The 21,858-nt window shown below is 43.6% G+C and overlaps 1 protein-coding gene across 4 annotated transcripts in view; it reads left to right on the top strand.

The window, feature by feature from the left end:
* The first annotated feature begins 347 nt into the window (after positions 1-347).
* Positions 348-21,858, top strand: part of MAP3K9 (mitogen-activated protein kinase kinase kinase 9) — a 65,250-nt gene continuing 43,739 nt past the window's right edge. For 3 of the 4 annotated variants that reach the window (XR_003927695.1, XR_003927693.1, XM_030043659.1), the window contains exons 1-2: positions 348-936; positions 6,461-6,874. Coding sequence is in view for 2 of the 4 variants with exons in the window: in XM_030043659.1 (XP_029899519.1) it covers positions 636-936; positions 6,461-6,874 (715 nt within the window). In the remaining 2 variants the exon portion in view is untranslated. The remainder of the gene's footprint in view (positions 937-6,460; positions 6,875-21,858) is intronic. The other variant, XM_041119277.1, reaches the window with a different exon arrangement.

Genomic DNA, 21,858 nt, shown 5'->3' with positions numbered 1-21,858 from the left:
GGTCGCCCCGCCCACCCATTCGCCCCACCCGCGACCCTCTCCCGTGTCATGCCCCTTTCGCCAGCCAATGAGAGGCGGCGGGGAATGCGGAGCTCGGAGCGCTCGCTGACAGGCGCCGAGAGGCCCAATGGGAAGCGAAAGCTGACGAGGCGGGGGCCAATTGGGGGGACGCCGGTGAGTGCGAGACTGCGAGGCCAGGGGCTGGGCGGGGAGGGGGCGTGGCCAGGAGGGCGAGGGCCCTCAATCAGGTGAGGGCGGCGTTGACGGGCGGTAGCGGCGGCCAGTGGCGGCGAGGAGGCGGAGCCTCCCCTCCCCTCCTCCCCTCCCGCCGCCGAAGCTGCCAGAGAGTCAGGTGGCTCCGGGATGCGCGGCCGCGGCGGCAGGCGGAGGCGGGCGAGGAGGAGGAGGGGGGGGGATGCGGCGGCGGCTCGGCGGCACGCGCTGCCTGCCCTCGCCTCTCCCCGCGCTGGGCTGAGGCGGCCCCGCGCCGGGCACCCCCCCCCCCGCGGCGGCGGCGGCGGCACCTGCTGCCGGCAGGCGCCGGGCCGCATGAACAATAGGCGGCGGTACCGGCCCCGCCGCCCCCCGCAGCGCCCGGCTGCCGCGGGCGCCTCCCCCTATGGAGCAGCCTCGCCATGGAGCCCCTCACAGAGCTCAGCCAGGAGGGCGCGGGCGGCGGGGAGCCGCCGGGCGGCGGGCCGCTCTGGACCGCCGTCTTCGAGTACGAGGCGTGCGGCGAGGACGAGCTGAGCCTGCGGCCGGGGGACGTGGTGCAGGTGCTGTCCCGGGACTCGCACGTGTCCGGCGACGAGGGCTGGTGGACGGGAAAGATCGACCAGCGCGTCGGCATCTTCCCCAGCAACTACGTGAGCAGCGGCGTGCAGGGGGCCGGCCCGGAGCTGCGGGCCCGCTACCCGCCGCCCCCCGCCATACAGCGTAAGGCGGCCCGGGCCCCGGGGCGGGGGTGAGGGGGGGCTCGGCGCGGCCCCTCGCCGCCACCCGGCTTGGGGGGGGGGGGGGGGAGCCGGGGGAAAGGCCCGGTCCCGGTCCCCGCCCTCCTGTGGGCCTGGGCGGGCGCGGACGGGCGGCAGCCGGGACCGGGAGGGGGTGGGGGGACCCCCGGTCCGCCCTCCCGAGGTTCCCGAGGGGAGGCGGGACCGCCGCCGGCGCGGAGGGAGACCCGGCCCGGCCTTTCCGTCGGCCCTGACGGGAGCCGGGACCGCCGCGGCGGGGGGAGGCCCAGCCCGGTGGGGAGGAGCGGGCCGGGGCGAGCGGGCCCCGCGGTGGCCCTCGGCGCGGTTGCGGAGGGGGCTGCGGCGGCCCGGCCCCTCGCGCCCTGGGGCTGCCCCGGACCGGCGGCTCCGCTCGGCTGGGCCAGGCCCGCCCCCGCCCCGTCCGCCGGTCCGTTCTGTTCGCCACCCGCCGCCGCATTCCTGCTGCTCCAGCGCCCTTCTCTCTTCCAGGCTAGCGCTCCTCTCCGGGGAGGCCGAACCTAGCGCAGTGTTAGCGTTTCGCTGGCGCCGGGAGCAGTTGCGTCCCATTGTCAAGCCCTGTGTTTCCAGGGGCTGATAAATCTTCACCAAACGGCTGAAGCTCCGAGGCGGGGCAGTCGTGGAGTCACCGGGGGCTTTGGTGACTCTCCCTTTAAGAATATCCTTAAGGAGGAGGTTGCTGGGTAGGAAGCAGTTGCTTCCTGCAGTGTTGATTCACTGCTAACACTTGTTCAGTATCTTCCTTTCTCCTAACCAAAAGCTTATTATTTTTGACTTAAAAATTCCTAAGTTGGCTTGTGTTACCAGGTTCCTCCTTAGCCCTTTGCCACCTTACGAATTCTGTTCTAAAATACCTGTGAATGAGTTTTACCCAAGTTTGGATATCTGGGCCTACCTGAGGGTTGCTTGGCGAAGTTGTGATGCTGAAGGCACAAAGGGATTGATTTGCTTCTGTGAGCCTCAGTGCGGTTTTGAAGCCTTTGTTGGAGCCAGAAAATAGGGCCATTTCATCTCTACATTTTTTTTTTTTTAGCCACTATGTACAATTCTGGAAAGAGAAACAGTGTGGAATGGTGGAATGACTGTTTCTAGATCCTGTTTATCTATCGGTATTGACAATTCGGGCAAGAATAAAGCTTTTTTTGGAGGGGCAGAGAAAAATCTTCAGACTAGTAGGCTTTTCTAGAAAGTAAAAGGAGTAAAAAAGATGCTTTGTCCTATCTAGGACGTATCTCCAAGGAATACAACTAATAGCTTTTTTCTCCTTCTATGTTCTGCTTGAAAGCATTTAGGTAAAAACTCAGTAATTCATAGTATTGCCCTTGGGAGTGTGAAGGGACTAGGCTGGGCAGCGGTGGTGCTTGCTTTCATGCTGGAACAGTATAGATGAATTTTTTTTTTTTTTCCCCACGTGCAGAAAACACTCTGAATGCTTGTTAGGTTTTGCCGTGGAGATAGTTAGGAGAACCGTTTCTACAGAACTTCTTGAAGCCTCAGCCCCCCTCCTGTTTTGACTGTTCAAGCGCAAGCTTTGTAACTATGGATTCTCCTGCGTTATTGTACTTTCTATGGTTTGATAGTTCAGGAACAGTTACGGAGTTGCATCTTCCCCCTTTATCCTAGCCTTACCCTTCTAGTGCCACGACAGGACTACGCTACTTCTGTCAAGTCATCAACCATATGTTCATGACAGTAGAATTTATTGCCCTCCAATAAGTTTTTAATATGCTAAAGGAGTATGTTTCTTTTTTTAAAGAAACAATGCAATTTGGACAGGGGGTAAAGTTCGTTGGTGTTGAATTGGATTTTGAAGTTCAATGTTAGAAATCCCTTTGCAAGGAACGATACCCACTTTTAGAGCTGGTCATGTTAGTTTGATAGCTGTTTGGAATAACAGTCTACTGTTAACTTACTGGACTACGAAGCATTAAAGTTTTGCAGGAGTAATGCGAGGTGTCATTCCAGATGTGCACCTCGGCACAGAAGCTATTTTTAGCTGCTTTCCTGAAGTTTGTCTTCATGTTTGATGAAGATTTTGGAGTATAAGTCCTAGAGATTCTGCTTCCACTGAGAGCTGTAGTAGTATAGCTAGTAATTGCATGCTGTCTTTCAGCCATCCACATAGCGTGCTTGAATCTTACCTCAGTGGGGGTACCATGAATGATAAAAGTAGCCTATTGAGGCTGTCAGCGGTGGGCCAACTTGAAGGACCCTCATCTGCGCTATGGGCTCTTACACCCTGCGGACTGAATTAAATAGCTTAATTGTGTGGCATAACAAATGCCGATTAAACAACAACTACTTTGCAATTGTCAACATGGCCACTGGTTCGTGGCGTACAGGCTCTGTAATTCCTTACCGGTCCCCAGAGCGATGATAGCACTCCAGTCCTTAAATTCTAAGGCAGAAAATGCATGTTAAGCATTCCCGTTGCCCTTACAGTCCAGTACAGCATGACTGCCAAATTAAACTGGAGTTTAGAAAAGGGGTTAGTGTGTTTAGAAAGGTGAAGAAAAACAAGTATTTTGTGCACTAACGTAGCTGTATAACTAAGTCTGTGAAAATGAAGAAACTAATTCAGCACAAAATACCTTCAAAGAAACCAAACAAAACTTTTCTAAAGATGAGTTGTCTTTTTTCTGATTGAGCTACCCATGAGGGTGAGCTGGCCAGTCTGCCTTAAAGAAACATACATTTTCAAAGTAGAGCTAAGGTCGTACTTGCAGATAAAACTTTCTTTGCAAAATAACTGGGAGTGTAACATCTCAGCTTTCGTCTGGGAGCACGAATCTCTCCGTTTGACGTCCCAGACTTGTTCAATGGGGCGTCCAGCAGGGGTCTGTTTTTCCTGCGGCGAAGCGGGTGACAGCACAGAGAAAGAGTTTTGCTTTCCTCGTCTTCGGCCTTCCTTTGCCCATCTCCTTCTGCCGCCTGTCGCGCTTCTTTTCTGCACCAGCGGCCGGGGCGAAGCTCGGGCGGGGGCCCCGGGGGGCGGGAGGGGGCCCGGGGCGGGGCGGGGCGGGGCGGGCCGCCGCCGGCGGAGCTGTCCCTTCAGCACCGCCCCAGCTCCCGCCGCCCCGCCGCCGCTCCCCCGCTGAGCGGCCGGCCGGCGGGAAGCGCTCGCTCAGCGTGTCTTTCAACGCCTTCCGAATCCGTGAAATGCCCGAGGAGAACGCTGGTTGTGAAAACCACCAGCGTGTTGTGTGGCGGGAGCTGGGGGACGGTCTGTCCATCTTGCTTTGTGGCTTAACGTGTTTGTTTTCGCTCTTTTAATTGACCTTGTCCCTAGGAGCAGCTTAAGTGGGCGTTCCACCAGTGCTGAAATTCTACTGACTGAAGGTGATAGGGCTCAGCATCTGATTTCTTCAGCTCTTTCATCAGTGAGAAATACCAGAGCTGCTCCCTTTGTGTATTCTCAGTGACAGGGTAGTCTCATAGCTGGAGTTATTGTCTTTGCAGTCTTGTTCTAAAATTTCAGCGTTTCTGGTCAGAATCCACTCCTTCATCTTTTCTAGTAATCTGTAGCTCGTGGGCATTTGAACAGCAAGGCTGCTACTGTAGGAGTGAAACCTTCTTTGTTGTGTAAATCCTTGATGTTCAGAGCATTACCCAAAAGATGTACTCGCAGTAACAGACAAATAAATTCTTTTTGTGTTCTGGACTGCAAAGGACCTCTCCTCCTTTTGGAAGGCTTTCCTGATCACTTTTCTATCTTGTTTCCCATTAATCTTTTGTTCATGGAACACTAGGAAAAAGAGCACAGGCATCCTTATTACGCTAGCTAAGGATTTGCATATGTTGGCTGTACTGCATAGGAAGGTTGATGATATAATCCCTGTACACAGTCAACTCCTAGCTTATAGGTTTGACCAGCTTACAAAAGTAAGCCAGACTTTTAAAAATCATGTTCAGGGAAGATAGAGCTCAGTCAAAAAAAAAAAAAAAAAATTAAAAAAAAAAAATCTGCAGCTGTGGACAGCAGAGTTCCTATTAACTCCTTACAGTTTTGTGACCACATCTTGTACTATAGGCTTATACTTAGAAAAGACATTTTATTGGAGTAAGTAAAATATTTTACTTAAGCAGAATCTAACCTGTTCCCTTGCCTTGTATGACTATGTAGTTTCTTTTAAAAACAGTGGGGAGTTTTATTTATACAATCGGTAACTACAAAACCCAGTAATATAATACAGTACTCTGAACTAATACCTATATCAGGTAAGTCCATTACAGACTTAACTTCCTTTCTACTAGACAAAGCAGGGGAGTCATGTCACCTTTGGCATTTCAAATGCGGGAGAGTATTAAAAGTATTGGTGACTTTCTGCTTAAATCCTTGCATTATGGTGTTTTTCCTTTAAAGCTTTTAAAAATTTCTTTGACTGGAATTGGTAACCACCAAAATATCAGAATAGCATCAATGGTATCTAACCAGTGGCCTACCACTACTGTAAATTCAGCTGTGTTAGCATGTTTTCAATGGTCAGTATGTGTTTTTTCCATTCTACATTAGTCAGTATTGGATGGGTTCTTTTGGCCATCTGTGAGCATAAACTATGTTTAGTGTACAGTTGTACAGGATATATTTTCTCACCGATGCAATTTTTTTTTTTCTGAATTAAGACATCTGCATCTGTAGATTTTTACTATACAACGCCAAGTAGCCACCAGTTACTGTGGCAGCCTGTAAAGTATAGCTGTGAGTGCGTGGGAATGGAAAATGATGATTCTGTTATTTCATATAGTTTCTGTAATAAAAATGCAGTATGCATTAATCAAAAAGTGTTTTTCTGATTGCTAGCTCTGCATACTCAGTTTGTGGTCTGATCCATCTGTTTGTCACACTGTTGTCAGTAGTGTCAGAATTGGTTAACGGATCTCTTGTGGGGAACAAATCTGCAAAGCCTGTAGAGGTGTGGAAAAATAAGTGTGATTTGGGAAGGACTAAAAGATTGTTAGTGGCGGTTGAATAAAAGACATATAAGGGACAAATGCAGGAGCAGATGCATTTTGTATTGAATTTTAGCTATGTCACATTAAGCACTGTATAGTGAAGTCAGTGGAGATTAGCCTGTGGGTGTGTTTTTCTTTTTTGGAATCTTGTACTGTTGTTGAGGGCAGGAAATGAAGGGTTATCCTTAAGGGGGTGTCAGTGTTAGAAGGATTTAAGTGTGTTTAAGAGGAGGCTATTTTATTAAGTGTGTCATTCACCACCATTAGGTCTAATTTGTCACCATTCACAGTGAGTACTTCATACAGGTTTTATGATACTGCAAGATCTGTTTTACCATGCTATTTGGCAATGAAGGATTGTCAGAAGGGACTGCTGCTTTCATTTGTATTGTTTTGGAGTGAAAATTGGTCCTTCCTCCAAGGGTAAGGGTGAGGCTGGGCAACACAGACCTTCAGCTGATGTACTGGCTGCATAGTTGCTAAATGTTTACGTCTTTTTTTTCCTCTTTCCCTAGTCCTGGAGATCGACTTCTCAGAGCTTGTTCTGGAGGAAATCATTGGCATAGGGGGCTTCGGAAAAGTGTATCGAGCTGTATGGATAGGAGATGAGGTTGCTGTCAAGGCAGCTCGCTATGACCCTGATGAGGACATCAGCCAGACCATTGAGAATGTCCGCCAAGAGGCCAAGCTCTTTGCAATGTTAAAACACCCCAACATCATTGCCCTCAGGGGCGTGTGTTTGAAGGAACCTAATCTTTGCTTGATCATGGAGTTTGCCCGTGGAGGATCACTAAATAGAGTGTTGTCTGGTAAAAGGATACCTCCTGACATACTAGTGAACTGGGCAGTACAGATTGCAAGGGGAATGAACTACCTGCACGAGGAAGCAATTGTTCCCATAATTCACCGTGACCTGAAGTCCAGCAACAGTAAGTGCTACACAGTGAACAGCCAGGGTGCTGGGATATGTTTTTTTGAAAGAAATCGTACGAAGAGGGGAGTAATGTTAACTTAGCGATCCTTTCTTGTGAACCACTGTATCCTCTAATTCAATCCCAGAGGGGTTTATTTTTCTACAGTATGGTGCTACAGACCACAGGAAACATGTAAATGCTTTCACTTTGTAGAAGCAACTTTAATGACTGGATGCAAAAGCAACTGTAAATGGAGCATGCTTCTCTAGTAGTTAATATATATATATACAGTGTATCAGTTTTATTGGCATTTCAGCAGACTCCTGTAGGTTGGAAAGTCTTGTTGAACTTAAAATGTGTATTCTCCTTCCGCTTTTTGGAAGGATAAATGCTCCTTTGCGAAGATAAATGCTCCCAAGCTTTCATTTTATTTGCTAGATTTTGCTGTATAGATGAGATGCAAGCCTGTTTTCTGTATGGGAGATTTAACCTGTCCCTGCTGAATTGGATCTTCTCTCTATCCCTCATAGAGCTGGAGTTGACAGAAACATTAACTCGGGTAAATGAAATATCCCAGTGGGTGCCCTTGTACACCCAGGACTTCAGCTGATGTTTGTGGTGCTTTACACGGGATGCAGCTGAACCATTAGAGCATGGGGACTGAACTTTGGTAGTTAGGATTCTGGAAATCATGGTGAATAGCTACTCTGTAATACTAATAGCGTTATTGTGTGCCACTTGGGTATTGTTTTTGTAGTGTGTCTGTTTTCCCAAACTTAAAATTGCCTTGAAGTCAAATGCATGCATAGAACATTATTTATGAGTGTGGGAGCAAACTGCTGCAGTGGTTTAAAGATCATCATCTCCTTTCCGATGCCTGCATGGAGCTGTTTAGCCTTTCTCTCTGCTTGTCTGTGTCTAGATGGCAAGAGCAAACACATACTTGCGTGTTGGCTGCAGTGGTTTAGGTATGTGTGTTACTATGAACTCATTTTCATTTATGGCTTGAATTAATATGAACTGGGTGGCTGGGATGCAGGCAAATGTTCTCCTTTGCTTTGAGGGCAGTAACATCTAGCGAAGAGGTCTGACAGATGGCAATTTTAATATCTTAAATAGATTCACTAGAGCTAGCATTAACCATTACAACGCTGTAAATTTCCAGGCCTTGCAGAATCTTCCTGTGGTTTTTTGGCCTCAAATCTTGTGGCAGTGAATTTACATAGTTCGTTGTGAAGGAAAAAAACCAAACAAACTGGTATTACTAACTCTTGTTAGTGAGTTTGAAGATAGGAACTATAAGAGATTTTGAATTGGTTTCTCTAATATTATTCTTACACTATGAAAGTTTCCCTTTTTGTTAGAGTAAGGCAATCTTAATGTCTATAAAGATTTCCTAATATCTAAACCTTTCCCTTACAGACGGCACTATATATGGGCATATTGATAAATGCTGTAAAATGAAGGATTGATTGGCTTGGTTAATGGATGACTGGCTGCATCTGTGAATAAGAAATAGTTGCCTTTAAGTGTTGGGCCTTTCCTCCTTACCTAAGAAAATATTTACTTGCTTGTTTTGCTAACAGGCCATTAAGACTTTCTTGCTTAATTTTCTAAGATAAAAAGCTGTTAGCTCCCAGTATGTCACTGTTTTATTCAGACTAGAGACTGCTAGTTGTGAAAGGGAAACATATTAAGCAGAGAACCAGCCCAACCAGTGGGACACCAGTGCACAGTATCACCAACCACAGATACGGATGCTAGAAAACATCTGTACTGTCAGCAGCAAGAGTAAATGTCTCTTGTCACAGTGAATCAGCAGTACGTAGTTGTGCTGCACTGTAAATTATCAGTGAGAAGTTGAGGGTTTTGCTACATATATTACTAGAATTTTCCTCTTTTGGGAGAAAGCAATAGTAAAGGAAGAGGAAGAATGAGTGGGAACGCCTGTGGAAGGATTCAAAGGCGTCCTGTGTTTGGAGGGGAGAGGTGGAGAATTTATGTGGTGATCTTGACCAAAGATACCATTAGATCTAGTACAGAAATGATGGGTATAGGAAAATTCTAGCCCAGCTAAGTCTGCAGAAAGCAGTATTGTATTTGAGAAACTAAATAAATGTAGAAGCTGGTACTAGAGGGAAGGACTTCACATATTTTAAGGAAAATTCACTGTTTTGTAACTCTGTTTTGAAATAGGATGAATTAGTAACCTCAGGTATGGGCTTGACATTACAACAGCTGTTTACTTTAGTTTGGCAATATAGAGTTCTTCATTCTGTGCTGTGTGGTGGAAGAGAAATTTAAAAAAACGCATACTATTTTAAACATTTGAAAATATATGTTCTTTTCTGGGTGTATCTATAAAGCAAGTATCATAAATATTAGATTATGACAATGATTTAGCTTTCAGGGGGGGAGGGGCTGTTGGTCTTTTCTGTTTTGTGGTCCCCCCCCCCAAAAAAAGTCTATATTACCTATACATGCAGGTAGACTTAACTCATTGTTATCTGTAGGATAAACAAATTTGGACTGTCCAAGTCATGTCTTTACTGAATACTCTGTCACTGCATTGCTGAAATCCCTTTTCCATTATATATAATAAGCATCCTGGAAATTCCCCTGCTCTGTTTTCTATGGAAAGTTTTTTTACAAGTTTTGTAAAGATTAGTGGACTAAGTATGTTATTGCATCCTGATTTATGTATGGCTTGCATTTTCTATATTTTTCTGATGTACTTGATTATCCACAGTAATTGAGAAAACTGAGAACAGGTTATGTTGTTAGCTTTGTGGCTGTAGAATTACAAGCTTGTAGCATTTTCTTTGCACAAGTTACCAGCCACCAACTGATAGGCAGTAATGTGTCTCTGGAGAAGGAACAGCTTCTGCTTGCAAGAACTTGGAAAAGATTTCTTTCATGTACTAAACATCTACGAATACTGTAGACCTGTCATGGGAGCATCAGCTGTATTGATCTGCTGATTGGTACTGCCTATGTTTAGTAATAGGTAGTGATTCTCATACATCTCATCTTGCCTTCAAGCACCAGCTGGGACCTGCACTATCCATCCGAAGCTGCAGGATGACTTAGTTTGGGAGTTAGGGAACAAGATGGGGGAGTGGGAAAGAACAGAGTTACCTTATTTAAAATAAAATTTTCTGCCAGAATAGAAGAAAATCAGAGAATGCCTTGCTTTCAGATGTCTGCCTATATTTAGGCAGATACAGAATGCATAAGGACATTACTTCATGATGAACCTTTTGAGAAGGTCATGTTACATTTTGAAGAGTAAAATAAATCAACTGGGCACCTTAATACAAGTCTGAGAACTTACCCCATTACGTATGTATAAGGCTTTGAAAAAAAAAAAAATCCTATTTAATCTAAACTTATTGTAGCCTCGTGGACTCAAGTAATAGGTCCCAAAACAATGCTCACAATACTTCTCAACATTTCTGATAGCATAGTGAAGAACATAAGGTTTTGATTGCTTTGGGAGGTAACTTCGCCTTGTATAGGGACTGAACTGCAGGGGATTATCTGAAGATTCCAGGAGGTGTCTGTTTGTTGAGATTCTCCTTGTCAAAAAGCACTCTCCAAACCAATTGTCTGTTTTCCTTTTAACCAAAAAGGTGGACATTTTTTCAGTTCCATCATTTTTCTTCATTTTTTTTCTCCTTTTCATTATCATAACTTAATGTTTAATGCTAATACATTTAGAGTGTAGGAAGAGTGCCCTGTACATTTTAAGTACTGTGTTCATTTGGGGCAGATTTTCATTGTAAATCTTGGAGGTTCTGGGGGCTGCCTGTTTCATTGCTCTGGGGATGTTATCAGGAAATGAGTACATAAAGATCTTTACAGAACAAATTGCACACCTGTGACTTAGAGACCCTGAAATTCTTTTGCTGGGTGTCAGTTCAGTTGGCAGTGAGGCTGGTAGGTGAGTGTTCCAGTGGCATTACCAACTCGCATGTCAGTCATATAACTGTACAAGAGAAAGAAGATAACCCAGGAAAGCTATTTTGTTCTGCTGTGTGAGGAGAATTTTTTTTTTTTGGCATTTGATTCAAGAGATTCAATTTATTCCATATGAAAATTAATCTTATTTATCTGACAGAATTCTCTCTGGCTTCTTTTTCTTCTCTTGATCTGGTGATATTGGTAACCTTTCCCTCTGCAGCTGCATGTTGGTGCACTGCTGAGCATATGTTACAGAATTGGTAGTAGGCCTTTCCCAATGTGAACGCTCCTAAATAATCTAAATGCTGAGCTATAGAGAAAAAGCAACTAGGAATGCCCACTGAAGCCAACATCACTGTGTTTAGCATAGTTCTTAGAGTTTCCCTTTCTCTTATCTCTCACCTATGACTTGAGTCTCATTTCTGGCCAGAGGAAGGTGCTTGGCATATAATACTTAGGATCAAAAAGGGCAGTCCTGTTGGTTTTAGTGAAGTATTGTAAATAATGAAGCTGGTCCTGTTTGTTTCTACTTGTCTGTCAATGTTAGATATGCCAGTATTGCTGTAGGAATAATGCCAGTTAACTAATGCTGCAGAGAACTAGCAAAAGCATATTTGTTCTTTTTTTGACTGGCTCAGCAAAATACATTTGTTATTTGCACTACATTGAAAGATTTTGCTGAGGGTGTTCATGCCAGTTAGCAAAGTGCTTTATAAAAGTCACTATCTTTGTGTTCCACAGAGTGGCACAGAAGATTAGCAGCAAAGTGGCAAGGCCAAGGTCAAAGAAAGAGGTAAGGTCAGAGCTCAAAATAAACCCCAACAATTCTGATTCAGTCAAGTCAGTAGTTCTTCCCTTCTAGTTCTTTGAAGGTGTTCACCTCTCCTACTTCTTGGACCATCAAGGTAAGCTTGTGATATCCTGAGGTTTAGAAAGCTCTAGCTTTCTAAAGAGTTCCAAACTCTGCTATAGCTTTGCTTATTTTATGCAGTTTTTAAGCCTTTTTCTGTTCGTAAAGATGCTAATAGAGCTGACTTTCACATGGTCTCTGGACAGTTGTTCCTAGGACTTACAATATTCCTTGTTGGTTTTTTGTTTTTTTTTTTTAATACGGCAGAATTTAGAAGCAGGAATTCCTCACGACTAGTTCAAATCCAATCCAAGGACAACAGGACTTGAATGTTACATATCAGGCTTGATAACATGTCATTAGTTATCTCATTCCTTGTTGCAGTATTCACATCCCAATCCATTCATAATTGACACTCTTCTGTTGGCCTTTTCAGAGAAGGAAAAGTACTTAATGTAAACCTCTTCCTCGGTCTGGTAATGTTGTAGAAGAGAGTGTTTCCAGGGTCTGCTTAAATTATGTTGGCAGAACAGTTTGGAAGTCTGCACTATTATTGCTGCTTCTGGTACTTCAGTGTAATTTGCTGACTAACTCTCTAATGTTGTACCTTCTATCAGAATGGATTTCCTTTGTCAGTGCAATTAAATGAGTGTGAGTAATGCTTCATGTAAAGTATAGTGAAACTATTTCAGTGGCATCTGAATGCTTTACACTGGGTGAATAATTGATCTGGCTTTAGTCGGGTGGTCCCTTGTCCTATATGAGGAAAGAGATGAAAATGTGAGATTTTGGTGGCAGGGGGACACAACAGTTGGGAGATGAATTTTGTGCAGATGTTTTCCCGTTCAGTTCAGGGAGCAAAAATCAGTAAACTTTTTTTTTTTTTTTTTTTTTTTTTTCAAAAGTGTATACAGTAGAAACCAAGCCTTTCAAACAGCCTGAATATGCTCCTAAGGGTGATTAAAGGTGACTTTATGACTTTGCAGGTTCTGCCCTTAAGCAATTATCTGATTCTATGGACATGATATATGATATTGCTAATGGTGCATAACTCCTAGTTCTGGTTACTCTGCTTATTTCTCTGTCTCCCCAGGGTATCAACCTTAGTTCTGATACCCTGGTCACTTGTATTGTGGTTAAAAATATTCCAAATAACTATAAATTTTTGCATGTCATAATACAATGATGAAATTCATGCCAGTAATACTACAACTTTCTGTTGAACAGAATGAAAAATATATTTTAATTTCATGTGTTATTAGTTCAGAAGATTTAAATTATACCTGAAGGGATGCTAATTTTTAAGCTGTTGAGACACTGGGAATTCACAGAAGTAGGGTGACAGTTTACTTTGTGTTTTTTTTTTTTTTTCTCCTTAGCTTGTCTAAATTAGTGCAGCTGCTTTCCTTTCTGAGAGGATTGACAGATGCTTTCATGTTGCAGTCTTATTTTCAGTATGTTTTTAGTAGATTTCTGAGAGTTCCAAAAGGAAAATAAATCTCCTGTAAATGGTTTGGTTTAGTTGAATATGAATTGATGTCTTCACTGTTAATTGCAAGTCAAAAATAGAAAGACTTTATGGAATAAGTTTGATGTCCACAAGAACACTTTGGTATTCTCCTGCCCACACGAAGTAGCAAAAAGGCAATTTCGCAGCGATTTCACAAATGGAATTCCGTATCTTTGTAGACAAGAATGGAAAGAGTTCCTCTGATTTTTAAGTGAAATTGTGTTTATTACTTTTAAAAAGCTATCTAATATCCTTTTCATGTCTTTGTGCCACTACATGTATTTTTCTGCAGGGTTCTTTCTGCTCCTAAGAAAAAAAATAACAAAGAGTTATGACACTAAGCACCTTCTCCCAATTGTGCGTATGGAACCATAGAATAGATAACAAGCAGACCTGAGCACCATCATGCAGGAAGTGTACCTAGGCATATGTGTGCCGCTGCCATGAATTCATCTGTGACAGAGCTGGGACAAATCTGTGTTCTTCTGAAATTTCTAAGGAGCAAGTCAAGAGTCAGAACAGCCTTGTTGTGGCATTTCTAGGAAGCTAGAATAACTTTTTCAGCTCTACTTTTTTTGTGTGTGTGTGTGTTGCTCCCACCTCAATAAACTTAATTTGAATTCTGAGAGGTTTCTGTCAGTGGCTTCACTCTTGCTTTTCTCATCAAACAATTCCTTTCAGAATTTCAACGCATCTGAAGCAAACATACTCACTCTTGGAAGTTAGGCACACTCTTGCTCTTTGAAGTGATGATTCATCACCCAAGATGATTTCTTAATTTTAAGTAATATCCTGTTTTGAAGATGGTGCATATTCCCTTAAGACAAGGAAAGCCTTAAGCTGTTGGAAAGAATACAGGATATAGCACGTGATTTTAAGTAGCTGCTTTTTGGTACACGTTTACTTTCTGATTCTAGGATAGTTTCAGTTAGATTGGTGTGACCTTGATTTCCAAAAGGTTGCTGAAGTTGACTGGCATATCTGATAATTGCTTCTTAATTGTCTGACTGCTGATGGAAAGGTAAATTCAGCCTTTCTCAGACCTGAACTTTTTCCAGATATGAAAAAGAAATAGTAACAGAACCTCATGCACAAAGAAGAGAAACTATCGCAATGTATAAGGATTTAGAATTATGTTGTTTGGTTTCATCAGTGTTTCTTAAGATCAGGGAGAAGAGGACTCACTCGCATAATAGCAAATCTTTGGGTCCCAGACTGCAGAAGAGTCGTTATGGTGGTAATGGCAGCATGGTGCAGCATCACTTAGGGTTCCCTTCAGAAGGAAGTAGCTTGAGGATAGACATCCCTCCTATGAGCTGTTCATGTTACTACCACAGACAGCCCTTCCACTCTGCTTTCTAAAAGCATTGTTATAATAAATGCTTGAATAATAGAACACCATTTTTTATTAAAAAAAAAAACCCAACCAACCCTCCCAAAACACCAAACTTTAGCTAATGTACACGTAGATGACACATTATCTCTGAAATCCTGTATGTGGTTTGAATGCTGTACTACTAAAGTCCTGGATGATTTTTAGAGTTACAAGCCAAGCTCCTAGTTAGCTGTATATCTTCCTCTGATGCTTCATCAAACAGGCTTCTGGAATTTGTGTTGGCTGTTAAGAAATGTTAAGATTTGCTGCTTGTGTTATAACTGGAAACCTTGATTTTAAATGTGAGCATGGCTTCAACCTTGCTGATTTATAGACTTACTGTTTAGATGTGTAGCAAATGATAGTCAGTGTGCCAGTAGCTCCATTCGCTAGTGACAGGTAAGTATTTCTGCCACTAAGATTTTGCTTATCGCAACAATTGCTGTGCTAAAACTGGGGATTTCTGGGTGGTTCTTGGGGTACTATAAAGAAATGCTAGTATGGATAACTGTTGTAAAAATGGTATGTATGTGTAAGGACAGTGGAATGTATGTGAACGAGGCCATGTGGTCCACCTGCAACAAAAGTATTACAGGATTTCCTGTTGTTTCTCCTCTTTGAGTATGGGCCTAGGAAAAGATGTTAGAATAGTCTTGTTCAAGGATCCTGAATGTAAGAAAAATCCCATAACTTTGATTAATAGAACTTGATATGCCTAATTCTGCTTGTTGAAGTGTTGACAGTCTTGCCCTTGGATTTGTTGATTTGCTTTTTCTTGTTTGAGGTAATCAGTTATATAGTGCGTGGCTTTGATGTGATTATGGTCACCTGGTAACTGGAGGAATATTCCGAATGCTTCATCAGGGTAACGTGTTGTCACTTACACTCTTTGATGACAGAGTAAGCTGGGTTAGAAAACTAACAGAAATCTAATGCATCAAAAAGTGAACAGCTTTCTGATAGCTTTACTGCATGAGCTGTTATCTTGCATGGACTTTCATGTGCAACAGTGCAGGACTACCTTCTTTCTCAGCCGCTGGCAACTTGTTCTGCTCAGCTTAAGGTAACATTCTGCAATACTCAAAGTCTGAATTTTGCTGTTGTCAGCTGTAGCTTGTTTGTTGATTGGGCATCTTAGAGCCTTTTAACATTTGTTCTGATTAATGGAAATACACCTCTCTTCCTTTTCCTAAGGTTTTTTTAACTAGATCTGATTTAAAAAAAAAAAAAAACAAAAAACACCCCCCCCCCCCCCCCAAAACCCACAAAAAAACCCAAAACCCACCCAAAACAAAAACCGAACACAAACAAACCACCAAAAAACCCCCAGCTTCTGGTGTGGTTTGTGCTGCAGCTCATGAAGTTTTTATGTCTTCCTTACCTTCTAGATTGCGGAGTACGAGCCTATTCCAGGAATGAATAGTACTTGGTGTTATTGGGTGTTTCATAGCGATGTCTTAATTGAAGCCAAAGCAAAGTAGTTCTGTGCTACTTTTTTCATCATGAATTTCATGTTTCTATTTGCCTGGAAATGGCTCCCACTGAACCAGCATTATTATTAAATCTGTTTTCAGACAGTCTCTTGAGTGACAATTAGTGAATGTCGTTCATGTGATTCTACTCTTCCCTTTCCTTTTTTCATTGTTGCTTAATACGCTTATTGGTTTGTTGCAAGCTTTCAAACTGATATGATTTGGCGAAGCACTGTGTTGGGTACAGATGTAATTATATTTTTTTCTGTGGAGCATTTAACTGATTATGAAGAGTACAATAATCCATGCCTGAGCTAGAAGGTTGTTCCAATGTAAGCAGTATTGTAGGATTTAGTCTGAAACCAGAGCTAAACAGCTCCATTCTTCCAGGAAACTCACCTGAGTGTTCTGCAGGAGCATTCAAAGTGTTTTGTACCAGATCACTAAAGCAGTAAGACTTTTTTCAGCTTGGCTAGGTGAAAGGATCGATTCTAAATATATCGTGGCTCTGGAGGCCTTTCCTATCCCCTCCCCCATTATGCATTAGCTCTTTAGAGTTACTGTACTGCACGGCTTAAAATCCAGGAACTGCTGTCCTGTCACATCCATCACCTCCTCTAGGGTGATAGAAGAGGACAGTGGGCCAGCTTTATGGATTTGCTAAACCCTCACGTGTACCCAATAATTAAAAAGCTTTTGCTTCCAAGGTATATATTTTTTTAAATGTGTTGTTGCTGGATGGTTACTAATTAAGGAGAGAAATTATTTGCTTATTACTAGAGACAATATTTGTATTCTTTGTTTTTCCTTCTAAGATGTGAAGTTTTGAGTGAGTCTTAAATTCTGTGCTCTACAGGATCTTATGCAACACTTAGCCTTCTGCACCACAAACAAATATTAGAATAAAGATGCAGTCCTACTGAAATGAACGGCAGAGTACCCAACAGAAGGTAGGTAAAGACTGCATGCGGAAAGCCCGGAGTCAGTCCACGTGAAAATCTGTTAATCACTTTAAGTACTCTGAATGCAGGATCAAGAGCAGATTGCTCGTTATCTGGATACTTGTGAAGCAAAGCTGTGCAGGCTGACTATGGAAGGTAGAGCTAAAATTGCAAATTAGATTTTGGCAAACAGCTACAACATGAGGTCTCATTTTGGAGCAAGTTTTTGAAATCCTTTCCCAAAAGCTTAGTTCTGTCCTCAAGGCAGTATGCCAGTGTACTGCCAATAGGACTTAATAATTAAAAGAAGGAACACCTGGCAAGCTCAGTCCCTTGTCCCCTTTGCAATAATGCTGCTTTTTTGACTTGTTAGGCAAACTGCAGACTTACTAGCTAGCTTCTGGCTCTCTGAGACCATGACTCTCAGACAATGCAGCAGCATGAAGCAATATATTAAGGCTCTCTTTTTATCTAGCATCCTGTATTTCCCACCACCACCATCTGACCTGAAATGCATTTTGGGAAGTTTTGCTTATTTGTGGGAGGGGAAAATGGGATTGGAACAATCATAGTAATTTCAGTGAAGCCATCTTCTATGCAAGAGCATTTTTGTTTGATCTATGGATACTTTTCTCTTTCAAATAAGGACTGTTCAAAAACTATAGGACCATGGTTAATATTTGCTATAACTATAGTACCTTCTGAATAAGAACCCTGAAGATTTCAGAATGCATTGCTTTTCTTCAGAGTACAGTGGAAGTTTTTATTCATTTTTCAGATAAAAAAGTATAAAAAGTAGTAATTGGACCATGCAAGAGGCAAAAGATGCTTATCTCATTTTTCTGAATTAGTCTCCATTTAAAAAATAAATCCACATTTGCATGAATTTCACAGCCTCCCAGTAGTTGAAAGTGTTTGGACTGGAAATAGATCTAGAAGGCAGTGAAAAGGACTTGGGCAAAGTGAAGGTTATACCTAGATTGTGCAGAAATGGGTAAAAAAATACTGTATACTGAAATTGGCTCTCCCAACTGTGAAATTCCAGGGTGTGCGTGTCAGGGAAGAGATTCAAATATAAGTGCAGTATTAATATTTCAGTGTTCATGGACCCCTCGGCTAGGAGTAGTTTTTCTCAGGAAGTGCCTTCAGAGCTGTCCTAGCTCAGATAACTTTATTCTGTGGTCTGAAAAACAAACTCTTAGAAAACATATGGGGTTGAGTGAGGAGATTCTTTGTTCAAGACAAGGTTTCCTGTAACAGATTGGCTTGGTTTTGGACACATTCTGCCATGGGTGGGTGGGAGAGTCTGGATCCTGTGATATTAATCAGACTTTTTTCCTCTCTGGCACACCTTCAGCTTCAGTGAGCCTTTAGCTGACTTCTGAAACTAGTGTAAAGCAATTTTTTGATAAATTTGGAATTGTTTGGAAATGGAAATATTCTCTGTTTCCTTCAACTCTTGCATTTGAGGCTTCTGCTGTAATGCTGGCAGGGAGAAGTTTAATAGTAGTACCTCCTCATACAGGTCTGGATTGCTCTTAAATTCTACCATGGAAAAAACTTGCAGCTTTTATAGCTTGAAACCCTGCTCATGTTTTGCATTTAAGGGTCTCAGAGTGAAAAAGCATTGGTTTCCATAAAGGTTTTAATCTGTTCTTTTCTTTCTGTAAAGCTCTTGCACCTGGGATTTGATGGACTCAGTATCTGATACATCTCCTTACAGTATTTGAATTATCTAAATGGAGGAAGTGGATGGGCCGATGCTTATCCACTATCTGACAAAACTTTTGCCCTTTTGCATTTTGGTAAGTGAAGCCACAGTAAGCTGTTCTGTTTGCAGGATGGAGGAAGAAATAAAATGTGTCCAATATTTGCACCCACAATGAGTACTCAGCTGCAGCAATGGTCTTTCACACTCCAGCTAGGACAGGGTAAGCATTAGTTCTCCTCTTTGTAGCTGCCTGTTGACCTTACTGCTGTTGAAAACAGCGATCATACAGTAACAGATGAGCAAAGGCCTGTAGGAAAACAAATCTGGTACTAGGCTGTTGTATCTATAGGTGGTTGAGTTGCTCTGGAGTGATGTACAAAAACACCCAATGCATGGTATTATTCTGGGAGAGAAAAGATGAGTTAGAGTGGTGTCATTCCATGTGAGTTTGAGTTCCTTTGCCATTTTTCAGCCTTTGAGGTCTTAAAGTAGTGGTCGTCTCACTTCTCTTCAATCTAACAAAATAAGAATAGGTATGGTGAAGCATTGGGACTAAAGGAGAGATCTAGTTGAGAGTCCAGATAAGAATACGGGAGACTGGGGAGGAAACTTCAGTAAGTCTGTGCAGGTAGTTGGTTGCCTATTTAATGATTTAAATATTAGAATTAAATGTTTCTACACCAAGTAAAATGACAAAAGTGACACTTACACTATTTGTAGTCCTTCCTCTTGTCACTCACCCACCCATCGCTGTTGCTGCCATCTAGCTCTTGGACTGTGTAACCAGCTGATGTGGCTCTGAGGAGACAATAGTACAGCACAGAACAATGAGTAGGGGCTCTTGGGAATGGATGTGAGTGGGATATGCTTGCAGGCTAAATCCTTTTGCTGGAGTTTTTCCTCATGTCTTGATATGACTGCTTTCCTCATTCCTGGAATCTTGGATGGCAAAGCATTCGACCCACAGCAGTGCTAACATTGATGAAGACTAAAACAGAACTACTGAAGTGCACTGACACTTACAGGTATTCAGATATTTCCACCACCTTTGGGTTTTTCAGGCCTTCTCAACTCTATATCATCAAGTTGCTGTGTCTGTTTTGTAGCTGGCAGTCAGGGCCTTACCTGGGACCTCTACCACGCCCTCTGTTTCTAGGTCCAGGAGCTCCCGTTAAGCTCAGGCTAACTCGAAATACCTTCATAATCAGATTTTCTTATGTTTCTGGCAAACAAGCTTCTGATACTTTCTTCAGGTCGTTCTCCCAGCCTGTTTCAAAGCACCACTATCCATGCTAGAAACACTGTTAATGGTAGACGTGTCTATGAAGAATTGACAAATCTTCAAAATATAACAATAGAATGCATGAGTTAACGTTGCTTTGTCACTAGGTAGTAGCCCTGTTGTTTCATGGTCTGCCTAGAACTGTAGTAGTTAAATAAAAGAATGGCAGGTAATCTGGCACTAAAATACTGACTGTATTGTCTCAGTTGGGGAAAAGTTATACGGAAGTTAAATGTGAAGCCAGCAATCATCCATCAAGTCAGAGATATATCTTGGTGTACCAGAGACAACAAATCCAGCTTTTTTCCCCCTACAGTAGGGATCCTTCTCTTCTAGCCTGCTCCCTTCCATATTTCTTCCTGTATGCTTTCAGTTCATACTGCACTCAGTTCCTCTCTTTTTTATTTCTCCCTTCACTTAATGATTGTAACCATTTCCATCAGGCTTGATGTTCATTAGCTAATAGATTCCTGTTCTTGTGTGCCAGGTTTACTAAGTAGCATCGTGGACAGGTAAATGACTTGGCGTGAACTGTAAGCTGGACCATACAAGAGCCTGTCTTGGATTTTTTTGCAATTTCTTTTGTGTTTCTTAATACACATGCACATACACTCTGGACTGCGAAACAGAGCATGAAGTTGCAATACAGCTGTTGTCATGAAATATGGAGGCGATGGGCAGTTTGGTGGTTAACTGTTGTGGTATTGCAAGGTAATTGTGCTTTCCTTGGTATTCTGTCATCATCAAGTTTTGCCTCTTAAGTCAGGAAATTCTTTATTTTCTTGGTGTGCTGTATTGGGTTTGTGTCGGGGCGGTTTGGTAGCAGGGGAGCGGCTACAGGGCCGGCTCCTGTGAGAAGCTGCTGGAAGCTTCCCCGGCTCCAAGTCAGAGTTGCCTCTGGCCAAGGCCGAGGCCGAGCCCATCAGGGACGGTGGCAGCGCCTCTGGCATGACGTATTTAAGAGGGGAAACCTGCAGCGGAGAGAGGAGCGGGGTGTGAGAGGAACCCCTGTGCAGACACCGAGGTCGGTGAGGCAGGCGGGGAGGAGGGGATGCCCCCGCAGCCCGCGGCGAGGCGGCAGGCTGTCCCCCCCAGCCCACGGAGGGGAGCGGGGGAGCAGACGCCCACCTGCAGGCTGTGGAAGGGCCCCGCGCCGGAGCGGGGGGACGCCCCCCAAGATGGCCGGGGCTCCGTGGGAGAGCCCGCCCTGGAGCCGCCTGCGACTGAAGGACTGCAGCCCGCGGAAAGGACCCGCGCTGGAGCAGTTAGTGCAGAACTGTCTCCCGTGGGAGGGACCCCACGGTGGAGCCGGGGAGGAGTGAGGAGTCCTGCCCCTGAGGAGGAAGGAGCGGCAGAGACAAGGTGTGACGAACTGACCCCAACCCCCATTCCCCGTCCTCCTGCGCTGCTGGGGGGAGGAGGGGGAGAAAATGGGGAGTGGAGTTGAGCTGGGAAGGAGGGAGGGGTGGGGGAAGGTGGTTTTACTTCTCATTATCCTGTTTTGATTTGATTAGTAACAAATCGATTCCCCCTGTCCCCCCAAGTTGAGTCTGTTTTTTGCCCATGACCATAACTGGTGAGTGATCCCTCCCTGTCCTTGTCTTGACCCGAGAGCTTTTTTTTATATTTTCTCCTCCCCATCCCACCAGGGTGGAGGACTGAGTGGCCTCATGGTGCTTTGTTGCCAGCTGGGCTTAAACCATGACAGTGCTAAATGAATTGGGAATACAACAGCAGAGTAGTTGAAGAAGCTGAAGCCAGTACAGCCAGAAAGTTTTGGTATGCCTGACTGTTCATACTATTTTGTGCAGTAGACAGCAGCCCCTTTTCTCTACTTTCATATATAAAAATGGGCTATTTTTGTTGTGGATGATCACACTGTAGCAGTTCCTCCC

Source organism: Aquila chrysaetos, chromosome 2 (assembly GCF_900496995.4).
Source record: "Aquila chrysaetos chrysaetos chromosome 2, bAquChr1.4, whole genome shotgun sequence".
NCBI classification, from domain to species: domain Eukaryota; kingdom Metazoa; phylum Chordata; class Aves; order Accipitriformes; family Accipitridae; genus Aquila; species Aquila chrysaetos.
This window is presented reverse-complemented; position numbering and strand designations above follow the sequence as displayed.